Here is a 12,219-nt window from a genome sequence, read left to right on the forward strand (position 1 = left end):
ATTACACACTTCAACTCTTTCTTAAAATCCGAACCATAACAATAAGTGACTTCAAATGTGGGACGGAGGGAGTAGAAAACATTTACATTACTTTTAAGTTTTAATATATCAAAGGATATTTATTTCCCATAGTATAGTTGAATTTTTGAAAGAGGTGATGGTTTAATATAATCATTTATGACTGGGCCAAGCAGAATGTACTTCAATTTCAATTCCCTCTATTTAGGGCTACAGTTTAGATTTTATTTATCTTCCTAGAATGGCTACTCCTTTCTTTCTTTTTTTTCCCTTTTTTTTTTTTTTAAATTTTGTCTCTTTTTTTTTACTATAATTATCGGAGTATATGTGACTTCCGATTTTCTTATTTTTGTGCGATTTAGATATAACGTTTGCTTTTACTTTTTGTTGATTTTTATATATTCTAAACTATTTTTGTAAGGGATGAAACTTGGAACAATATACGGTCTCAAAATTATTATGATAAACTTATAATTAAACTCAGGCAAGAACGTGTTGGTAATAAGGTTAATGTTTTTGGTTTGTTATGTCAATATTAGGAAATAAAGGTTTGGTTATAATAATGCATATTGTTAGTCTTTGATGTATTGATCATATGAAAGGTTTATGCCTTTAGTTTCTTATATAAGTAAATATAAATATATTGGTAGAAAGTTTTAAAATGAATAAATCGAAAGTGATGAGCCAGGTCAGCAAAATTAGAGCCAAATATTGCATGGTCAAAGATATATTTCTGGGCAGGAAAACAGAAGGCATATATATATAGAAAATGCATGATTGTTTTATTGAAGTTTGGAATATTTCTGAAAGAGAAGAGGAGAAGGGGAGAAGAATGAATGGAGGAGGAGAAGAAGAAAAAGAAGGAAAAAGGGAATGTCGTCACTCCAAAAATGTACAGGCTTTAAATCCCATCACGTAATTCCATACATACATACATACATATACAATTATACATCCATCTTGGGGATTCGTAAATGCGTGCCTCTCTCGCGCGCCATTAAACAACAACCACAACCCTACAAAAATACACACACTCGTTTGACGTGAACTCACTCCACTCCACTCCACCACCTTCTTCTTCTTCTTTTTCAATTTGTATTTCTATTCAAATGACTAAATAGCCCTTCATAATGATTGGGAAAAATTGCGAGGAGGAATTAATTCTGTAGGACAGAAGAAAACAAAACTATATATCCAATATTGAAACAGTGGCATATGATAGTCCAGCAAAACAGCAGTATCAGTGTTTAAAAGATGAAAAGACAAACAAAAAGAAGAAAAAAAAGTTAAATATTTTCCTGAAAAAAGGACAAGGAAAAGGGGCGCCACAGTCTTTTAATTTGTGCCACCACTCACCATAATTTCCCTTTTTTTTTTTTTCCAATAATAAACAAAAACTAGTATAACTATTAATTAAAGAGGGAGATACATAGATTGTCACGGGTTTGTGTTGAAAGACCCTTAATTATTTCACAAAATCAGACACATATTCCCCTCTCACCACTCCCCCGAGGTATAAAAATTTGCACCCCTCTCTGGCAAACTTGAAACCATTAGTCAAAATGGCTTTGATGATGGATGGTTGCGATGGCATACTCATGTCCTTAGAGTCACAGAAATCCGTTCCGGCGCCGTTCCTGACGAAGACGTACCAGCTGGTGGACGACCCCTCCACCGACCACATCGTGTCGTGGGGCGACGACGAGTCCACCTTCGTGGTGTGGCGGCCCCCGGAGTTCGCCCGCGACCTCCTCCCCAACTACTTCAAGCACAACAACTTCTCCAGCTTCGTCCGCCAGCTCAACACCTACGTATAATATGATGCCATACCACATTCATTCAATTGTGTTTTTGCAGATATTCATTTTCTCATTTTCTGTAGGGTTTCAGAAAGATCGTCCCGGACCGATGGGAGTTCGCCAACGACTTCTTCAAGAAGGGCGAGAAGCACCTCCTCTGCGAGATCCACCGCCGCAAAACGTCTCACCCCGCCTCCCCCGGATTCTTCCCCTTCTCCAGCCGCGTCAGCATATCCCCGCCTGATTCCGACGAGTCTCCTCCGCCGCCGCTGCACGCCACCGGATATCAAAACTCATTCGCCGCGCTGTCCGAAGACAACGAGCGGCTGAGGCGGAGCAACACCATGCTGATGTCGGAGCTCGCCCACATGAGGAAGCTCTACAACGACATTATCTACTTCGTGCAGAATCACGTCAAGCCTGTGGCGCCCACCAATTCCTTTCATCATTCTTCTTCTCTACTCATTGGAAACCCTAGAAAAATCCCCAATTCTATTATCAACGCTTCCTCTTCTCCCAGCAAGAGCAGCCTCACGGTAGCGCCCCACACCGAGCCACCACCACCGCCTCAGTATCGGACGAAGCTCTTCGGCGTAGCGCTCTCTTCTAAAAAGAGATTGCACCCCGAATACACCTCCGCCGCAGCCGCCACCACCAACAAGACAAGGTTGGTTCTTGAAAAGGGCGATTTAGGATTCAATCTCATGCCTCCTTCTCCATGAAAAAAAGGTGTTTTTGTTTTGTTAGTTGGTGAATGCGTGAGTGTGTGTAAATAACCGCATTGATGCAGATGGGTTTTGCTTAGAGTTGAGAGATTAATTAATTACGACGATCGATCATCATACTTTTTCTTTTTTGTTTAATTTGAAAGTTTGAAATTAGGGTGATGATTGGATCTCAACTCTTGTATGTTTGTCTGGGACAGATTAATTAATGCTACAGCCTGAAACTGAAACTTATCTTTTTTATCAGTTGGAGTGAGAGGAAAACTCAGACAGCCTACAGCCTGGGGCAAAATTTCTTGTATTTTTGTTTTCTGGGACTTGTCTGATCAATGCATTAATGTATCATACGTACTTGTATGACCCTATAAAATTGTTTTAACTTAAATATAACTTTGGATTTTCACAAAATTTCCTTCCAACTGCATTATTGACATATGCTATATATAAATAAATAAGGTTCTCGATTATCTGAAACTGCTGTGTCTGTCACACGCAAACAAACACACAGATGTGAACAAAAAAACGAATGTTGTATTTGTGTAAATATAGGTAGTAGAGATGGTGCTTTGATTTATTACATGAAAGCGAAATGTGGCTTCAAACACACCCAAAATTGTTGTTTCTAATGTTCCTGTCATCGCCACTTATGTACATCTATGATTCTATATATATGTTTGTTTGAATCAACACAACACAGCTTAATTCATTTTAAATCCTATTATTTTCTCCCCCTCTCCTTTTCTCTCACTGAAAATGGTTAAGCCTTTTCCGTTGTTAGCCCGTGTTATTTTGAATTTTGTATGGGTATTTTGTTTGTTGCTTTCTCAATAATAGTACGAGGGCAAAGTTTCAATGGAAAGTTTGACCGAGTATTTTGCTTTGCACACCTTTTAATTACTTTTTCTTGACTACTAATACTCTATCATAGTGTAAATTTCTACAGTCCGTCTTACAAAAGAAAAAATAGAGGTGCTTTTAACTTGGGAAATTGGTCTCTAAAACCATGAACTTTGCCTAAAATTTGGTATATCTCATGAACTTTGAAATTGGTATATAATATCACGAACTTTGCATTTTGTTTGGTATTTCCCACGGCATGTTTATTACTATATTTGACTAACTTACGAGGCTTTTATCATACTTGACACAATTAAATCAACGTGGTTTTCAACGTGACTTTTTATGCTACATGTTATGAACTTAAAAAGTGGTTTCAAATATTATAAAACATATCACGGTTGCCTATATTAAATAAGATTTTGATGAAAATATCTTATTTGAGTGAGTTTGGGAAATACCAAACAAAATGCAAAGTTCGTGATATTTTGTACCAATTTCAAAGTTCATGAGAAATACCAAATTTTAGGCAAAGTTTATGGTTTTAGAGACCCATTTCCCTTTTAACTTTGCATAAATTGAGGTTATGCTACTACTGTACTAAATAATTAATACTAGTTGAAACTTGAAACTTCTTTAAACTAATTAACAAGTGATAAAGAAATAGTTAAGGTAAGAAAAACTTGGAAGTGCAATGATATGGTCTCACAAACTACCAATTTAAAGAAAAATGAAAAGATAATAAAGCCCTAAACCCTAGCTATGTCTACACCTAAGTATTCTCTTTCTACAAATCAACTTTGGTGTAATTCTTCAAGGACCTTTTTCTTGTTTTTTCCTGTGAGACTTGGCACGTGACAAGAAGTTGCACACGTGCACTATGTACAAAATACGACTACTATGGAGAGAGAGAGAGAGAGAGAGCACAAATGAAAAGGACAAGGGTGGAATTTTTTAATTTAATTTTTAATTAAAAAGTAAAGAGTCTACGGATGATGGGGATTGAGGGGAGGAAGGTATACTTTAGAAAGATGAATGTTTTCATGTTGCTTAACAGCCCAGATTTTTGAAAGTTGGGAAAGAAAAAGGGTGTAATTTTGTATTGTTAGATTTCTTCTTGTTTTAGTCTTTTTAGTGCACTTTATTGACATTTATTTGGTAACGCTTTATTGACAGTTTAAAACATTGATATAAAAAATGAAAATATTAGAACTTTACATCTATGCATGTAGACCTAAAGTTTTTTACAATTTTTTTTAGCTCAAAGACCTTTGCTTTAATGGAAGGTTCAAAATTCTTATCAATCATCGTCTTTTTCCTTTGAGTTTTCAACAAATTTGATTGTATGATTAGTTTACTCATTAAAATAATGCCTTATTATATAATTAGTGCTTAACTATGTTATTTTTATATTTACTTTGTATCATGATTACATGAGGTATATATGTACGTGATATAAAACATCTGGCTAAAAAGTGTCGCGTTGTTGAATTTGGAGGGCTATTTAATCTGTTTTAATTATATATCTTGGAAGAAAATAGGTTTTCTTCTTAAATAAAATAATTACCGAAGTATGTAAGTAGGAGTACTTATGAAGATGATTTCCTTAATGAAGTATATATGTGTCTTACGCAAAAAAGTGTATTGCACACAGCACACGTAAATTAATAACTTATATTAGAGGTAAGGGAATTAACACACTCAAAAGATGAATTAGAGAATATGATGCTTGAAATCAAATATATGGATTTCTTTTAGTTTTATGCTCCAATTGCTGTATTTGATGTGCACAGGCTTATGTTCTTTTCAAACTAGATAATTAGTTTATGTATTGTAACGAACGTAAGATTTAAAATTTTAGAATATTAATTTCTTACAATAGTGGATGCCATAATATTAAAAAAAATAAAGAATAATAGTATTGGTTTTTATTTCTTATGTCATGGATGGTTCTTAAGGAAATAAAGTTCTTTTATTATGTGTTTCATGGTAGTCTTGACTCTTGCATTTTATTTGACATGTAACGGAGTATAGAATAACGGTGTACGTTACTTGAATTAGAATGCAGCCAACATTTGGTATTGAAACTGAATGCTGCTTAACAAAACCAAATTTTCTTTTTTGAATATGGAAAAAATAATTAAAAAAATGTTTTTAAGAAGTCGTTGCAGGCCCCGTATATGTGAATCATCATAACCAAATAATTAAGAGAGAATTCCGAAGCAGGAAAACTATGCATTATTAGATACTCTAACAACCTTGGAGAATCATTCTAGTAGTACTACTTTTTAAATTCATTTTAAATATCAATATTCATATTTTAGGAATCTCCATGCGTCACATCATTTATCTAGAGGTTTGTAATTTTATGTCTCATGCATGTCATCACTCCTTAAACTGATACTACATCATTTCAAAACCATCATATCTTCATTATAAAGCAAGCATCATATTATCTTCAATAACAATTAAGGAGAACATAAATAAATAACAATCATTAATAATTTAATGTTTTTTACGATTGTACACAGTACAATGTATACAAATAATTATTAGTATTTTTAATTACGATTTAGTAATATAGATGATAATCTGTTGTTAGAATAACAATCTAATTACATTGTAATTACTACATAATGATATATTGTACTTCTATGTAATGATAGTAGTGTTTTATTGATGATAACCCGTAAGCAAGATGCTCAAATCAAAATTGACTCAAGATATGATGATATGAAAGCAAACTATTTTTATCCAATAATAAAAATGTTATTAAGTGTGAAATGAATTTCTAGATCATCATTATAAAATGATTGTTATCCACATCTGAGAAAATCTTCTAAATATTCATATAGAGGAAAAGCCTGGCCCGCTAAATCTAAGTGCGTTGCATTGCTCATCTATCGGCCCATATTATGAGTAAACAATTAATTATTATGATGGGCTTGGGCCATTAGAGGATATCGATTGGAATGGAAGCCCAAGTAATTTCTAAGTATCTAACGAGTATAGTATTTTTTTTTCGCTTCACATATATTCTATCATATTCAGTCAGTACCAGGTTTCCATGCAATATTTTTGTAATTTTCTGTGGTACTGTATAATTACTATATTTATGATTTTTATTTGATCTCTTTATTATACTTATTTGTTTATTTATTCAATATTGTGAATATTTATGTAATAATTATATATCAAATATGCATTTTATGGGAAAAAATTGTGATAAATCGTGCTTCCCACTATTTATTTTACAGACGTGATCAACTCAGTCGAGGTGTACAATTGATCAGCCACAGGGGGAGCATAAAACCTACGGAGTACAAGATTGTTAGAGCATATGAAACTAATTCAAAAAGTCGAATATATATTATGAATATGAAACTAGCAGCCATAATCAAATTGTGAATCGTTCTTCCCTTTTCTACGTTGATCTCAAGTTTTTGCTATTCCGGTCTTGTTATTCGATATCTAAAATACTGCATTATGTACATCTCTTCTCTTGCCTATAATAGTATTTTTAAGAGTTTTTACTTGTGAGATTAGAGTACTATTTATTTCCATCTTTGAAATCACATGAACTATACTATGAGCTCGAAATGATTTATCACCTACAAGGTTCAAAATTATCGATATAGAAAAATAATGTAATTACAAGGCCAAACTATTATTTAAAATTTTATCGTCATTTTTTGCATGTTCTAAACATTGAATTTTGTTCTTATTTTATGATTTATATCTGTAATTGTGTACTAAGTACATACTCCACGTTAAAGGAGGATCCTTAAAATATAGTAAATGTTTAGGTTAATTTCGTTAGTTATAGCTCGATTAACTTGGCTAATTCGAAAATTTAATGTTTAGTGTTAAAATTGTAAATTTCTAATGTATTTAAATTCAACTTGGTTAGTAGTACATGCCTAATTAGAACCCATTTAATTTGCACACACCTCAATAACCAAGAAAAATTGACACAAAATCAGATTGTGATTGGTCTGAGGCTCTGAGCAAGAATTGAACAATTTACATTTCTGATTATTCTGGCGGTGTAGTTCCTTCAAAGTTCAAATTAGTGAATGAATGGAAAATATTGGATGTAAAAAAAACAGTAACCAAAATCGCGTTGAAACAAAAATGCAGCACTAAAATTGGGCCCACAATTATGATAGCTACCTTATTAAATTCGAACTGCAATTTCCAATGACAGAGGAAGGCTGTGGAAATCTGAATTAAAATACAAATAGTGATTAAAAAATGAAATTTATAGTATATGGCTTGAGATAGATATAATAAAAAAAATAGAAGGTGGGGTGGGATAAGATAAGGGGATAATGCAAAGTAAAAAAAAAAACCCACCCAACAACAAAATCTCTCTCCTCTCTGGATTCTTTTATCCAATCGAACCTCTTCCCTGCAGATAACATGTCCCTTTATTCATCATGTTTTGTTCACTTGACTAATTTGCGTCTAATCTTTACAAATGTAAATCTTTTCTATTCCACGATAAATTTCTCATATTTTATTTTGAGTACGTTGCATAAAACATGATCAAAAATAGTTCAAACTACCATGATTCAATAGGAAAAACATTAATAAAATGATTATAAATCATATATGGACGCCAAGATGAAGACACGAATAGAAATATAGAATAATTATACATTAAGAAGGATTGAAAAAAAATCATCATTAGTAGTACCTTGTTTTCGTGGTAGTTGAGTTAAGAAATTAATATATTGGTGGGTGGTACCTTTTGCTACATAGTTTGGACGGTGCTTGAAATCAGGGTGCGGGTGTGGTGATGCTGGACAGCAGGCAGGCAGCCCTCAAAACCAACACATGCTTCTTCTTGTTCATTTTATGATAAATAATTATAGTATAATAAAGAGAAAATACTAACTATGTAGTATGAAATTGCATTATGTATTTCGACAAACAGAATTAGAAAGAACTAGTACTCTCTGAAAATTCATTTTGTGTTTTTTTATTTTATTAAACTGAAAGTATAAGTAATACTCACCGTCCCAATTAAGTTAGGGCAAACTTATTGGGTATAGAGATAAAGAAATTATAACGAATAAACTAAATGAAAATAAATTAAAATATGAGAGAGAAAAATATAGAAGAAATAAGCGAACTTTAAATAGGTGATGAAACAAAGTAAGAAAAAGTAATTAAATATTTTATTTTTTATCAAAAAAGAAAATAATTCAACTTTGTTGACATGCCAAAAAAAATTATGACCAGATGGAGTGAGTATTTCCTTTTGTAAAAAAATAATTTTATTTGCAAAAAATTATGAGTTTTAACTAAAAAGAAGAGAGAAGATGAACTAGATAAAATATGCCAGTAAAGGAGGAAAATGGTGAGAAATTTCTATAAATAGATACGTGATTAATTTTAGTTAATGCACCAAATTTAAAAAAAATAAGATTATGAGTAAATAGTTAGAAATCACAAATTTGAGTTCTGTGACTAGTTTTTGTCGGACTAGATGTTTTATGAGAAACGCTAGAATTTTCTGTCTACTAATAATCTACAAAGTTGTACACTTGTACTAGTATTTATGAAGGGCAATGCAGTGAATTGGTAACGGGAAGCTGATTCATGCATTGTCTATATAAGGATAAATTATTTTAGCATGAAATCCATATATGTCCAAATTTATAAGAACGTTCTCTGTATGTTGGGGGTTAGTAATATTTCATGTACACAACGGCGATTTAGCATATTATTTTATTTAATTATTATTATTTCAGAATTTGTGGGTCCCTTTATCGATAATGACTAATGGATGAGTCACATGCCGCTCGACCACACCTCTTAATTTAATAACAACTTACTCATGTATTCTACATATACAAAATACTATGATAATTACTACCGTTCATAAAATTACTCTTATATTTAACCACACGCACATAGTAATATGTATATACTCCCTCCAATCCACAAATAAATATAAGAATTAATTTATACTACTACTTTCATTTTGGAGTAAATATAAGAATTAATGTATACGACTCCTACTACTTTGATTAAGGAAAGGGTGGCCGAGCTAATATATACTCCCCTCGATTCACAAATAAAAGACGCATTTAATCATTTTAGAAAAATTTTACATTCCATTAACTCATTCTTCATATTTTATTATAAATTAATATATAAAAAAATTAACTTCTAGCAATTTTTTTTAATTATTTTTATATAAGGTCAAATAAATTTTTAAATTCGTGTTAAGTTTAAACGCATCTTTTATTTATAAATGGAAGGAGTATTAGTCTAGACTCTAGAGTTATGTTCTTAAAAACCGTTGCATGAATTTCTTTTCTGGTTGTGTGATCTAATATCACGTAGGAAAAGTAGTGTCACAATTATTTGTATGATTGATTATATTTTACGTAGTAAATCTGTTTTGAGATACAATTAGTAAATTTGTCACTTGCAAAACGTTATTCTACGGGAATTATTATATCACTTGTTTTATTTAAATACTCATTATTCTCATTAATTTGATTGAAATATGCAAGCCTTCAAGTTTTATAGCAGCCCGGGAGACTTAATCTCGACTACATTCCTCTACATATACACACACTCAATGACTCAATATATAATTTTTCTCAACATACAAAATAAATATTAGTACCTTTTCAGAAGTACGGCGGAGTATTAAATAGTCATAGAAAAAAGAAAATTACTCCCATTGTCCCACTATAAATGAAACGTTTTTCTTTTTGAGTTGTCCCATTAAAAATGAAACGTTTCTTAAAATAGAAATAATTTTATCTCTACTTTTTCCACTCTCTTACTTCACTCTCTCTTCTTTAACTCACAAAACAACACTACATAAAATCTTGTGCCGAAAAGCAAACATTTCATATATATTGGGACGAAGGGAGTATATGATTAGTTGCTAATATGTCTGTATTTGTTTAGACAATGAATACTGTTAAGTGTTAACTAATCAATCAAAGAATTTAATAGGAGTATAGGAGTTAGAAAAAAAAATGATTGAAACATTCAAAAGAAGCGAACCTATAGAAGTGGACGCAGGAAATAGTACGACTAAGGATATCGATTTAACCATATTAATGTACTGGATGAAGTAACGACTGTCCCTGAAAATTTGTCCTATTTTTCTATATTTGTCCATCTCTCAAAATTTGTCTGATTTTATTTTTTACTATTTTTGGTAGTGAATCTCATATTTCATTAACTCATTCTTACTCATATTTTATTATAAAACTACTCCCCAGTCAATTTTGCGCATCCATTTTATAAAAATGATAAAAAATAATTAAAGTGGAGAAATGGTAAAGTAAAAGAGAGAATAATGTTTAGAAGACTCTTGTCAACATTATTCTCTCTCTTACTTTACCATTTCTCCCCTTTAACTATTTTTTATTATTTTTATAAAATGGGTGCACAAAAATGACCGGGACTCCTAATCGCGGACGGAGGGAGTAATATATAAAAGTAGGACCTACAATCCACTAACATTTTCAACTCACTTTCCATTATATTTCTTAAAACTCGTGTCGGATCAAAGTGGGACAAATTTTGGAGGACAGGGGTAGTAATTTCTAAAACAAAAATATATACTCGTATGATTTTAATAGTTTGAGTCCCTATTTACAACTAAATCTTGTATTTTTGTAAAGATCAAATGACTGTGAGAGATTTCACATAGCACACTTATATCTTATATTCATACTATCTCTTATGCAAGTATAATCAGTCATGTACATATTATGCATATCATATTGTTATAATTACAGTAACTTGGACATCAAAGTCTGAGCAATCCCTGTCAGAAATGATGAACCGACATTAAAATAAAACTTCTTCGTATATCTATATAATTTTGTTTGTAGAATTTTGCTTACTTTAGTCGTAATATCAAAAAAAAAAAAAAATCAACAAGTTTACGCGTGAAATGGAGATAAAATGAATATCTTGATTCATAATCCTAATGATTACAATCTTATGGTTATGACGAAGTTGGATTATTAAGGCCTAAGGGGCAAATAAGTTGAAGGCAACGGCGGATCTAGGGGGCAAGAGGGGGCGATTACCCCTCTATGGCGATCCGCTATCATGGACTTGGATGTGATTTTTCCATTGCCCCCCTTCAATATCTTCCGACGTCGCCCCTTTTCCTCCATTAGCTTTCGTTAAATTTTATTTTACCCCTTCTGTTATAGGATCCTAGATCCGCCTTGAAGCAATGGTTGATTATAATGTTTTTTTAAGAAAGTACAGTATGTTAAATTATCAACACACAAAGTGGAATATCTATTTTATTTTATTATGAAGTAGTATAGTACTCCCTCCGTTCCATAGTAATAGAGTCATTTTGCCATTATGGTACGTTCCTTAGTAATAGAGTCATTTCCTTTTTAACAAAAGTCAACACATTTTTCCACACCTAGCTACTTTACTCTCTCTTACTTAATTATATGTTCATCTCTCTACTTTTTTCATTTTCTACTTTACTCTTTCTTTACTTAACTCACCTAATACAATTTTTCTTAATTTTCGTGCCAAAAAGAAACGTCTCTACTGTTATAGAATGGATGGAGTATATTTTATTTAGTTTTTCACGTGAAAGAGAATGTACATAATGGGAAAAAGAATGTATAAAAATACTTCGAGGATATATTAGTCTAAAAAATTGTTGAAAAAGTTCAAAAGTGTCTCAAATATGCAAAATACACGCAAAGTTTGGCGAGTTTCACGGTAATTTCTTTTCAGAGACTGCAAAATTTCAATCTTAAAAGTTCATGTCGTAGTTTATTCAATGAAAAATTGGGTTAAAGGCCTGACCCAACTAAATCCGT

General features: G+C 32.0%; 1 protein-coding gene across 1 annotated transcript; it reads left to right on the top strand.

The window, feature by feature from the left end:
• Positions 1-1,464: 1,464 nt before the first annotated feature.
• Positions 1,465-2,788, top strand: LOC125219762 (heat stress transcription factor B-4-like). Its single transcript, XM_048121816.1, has 2 exons — positions 1,465-1,829; positions 1,901-2,788. Exons 1-2 carry the CDS (start codon positions 1,581-1,583, stop codon positions 2,537-2,539), a joined length of 888 nt encoding a protein of 295 aa, XP_047977773.1. The 5' UTR covers positions 1,465-1,580; the 3' UTR covers positions 2,540-2,788.
• The last annotated feature ends 9,431 nt before the right edge of the window (positions 2,789-12,219 follow it).

Source organism: Salvia hispanica, chromosome 4, assembly GCF_023119035.1.
Source record: "Salvia hispanica cultivar TCC Black 2014 chromosome 4, UniMelb_Shisp_WGS_1.0, whole genome shotgun sequence".
NCBI classification, from domain to species: Eukaryota; Viridiplantae; Streptophyta; class Magnoliopsida; order Lamiales; family Lamiaceae; genus Salvia; species Salvia hispanica.

Coding starts and splice junctions, on each gene's coding strand:
- LOC125219762 (XM_048121816.1), top strand. CDS start 1,581: ATGGCTTTGATGATGGATGGTTGCGATGGCATACTCATGTCCTTAGAG. Junction 1,830..1,900: donor TCCGCCAGCTCAACACCTAC/GTATAATATGAT, acceptor CATTTTCTGTAG/GGTTTCAGAAAGATCGTCCC.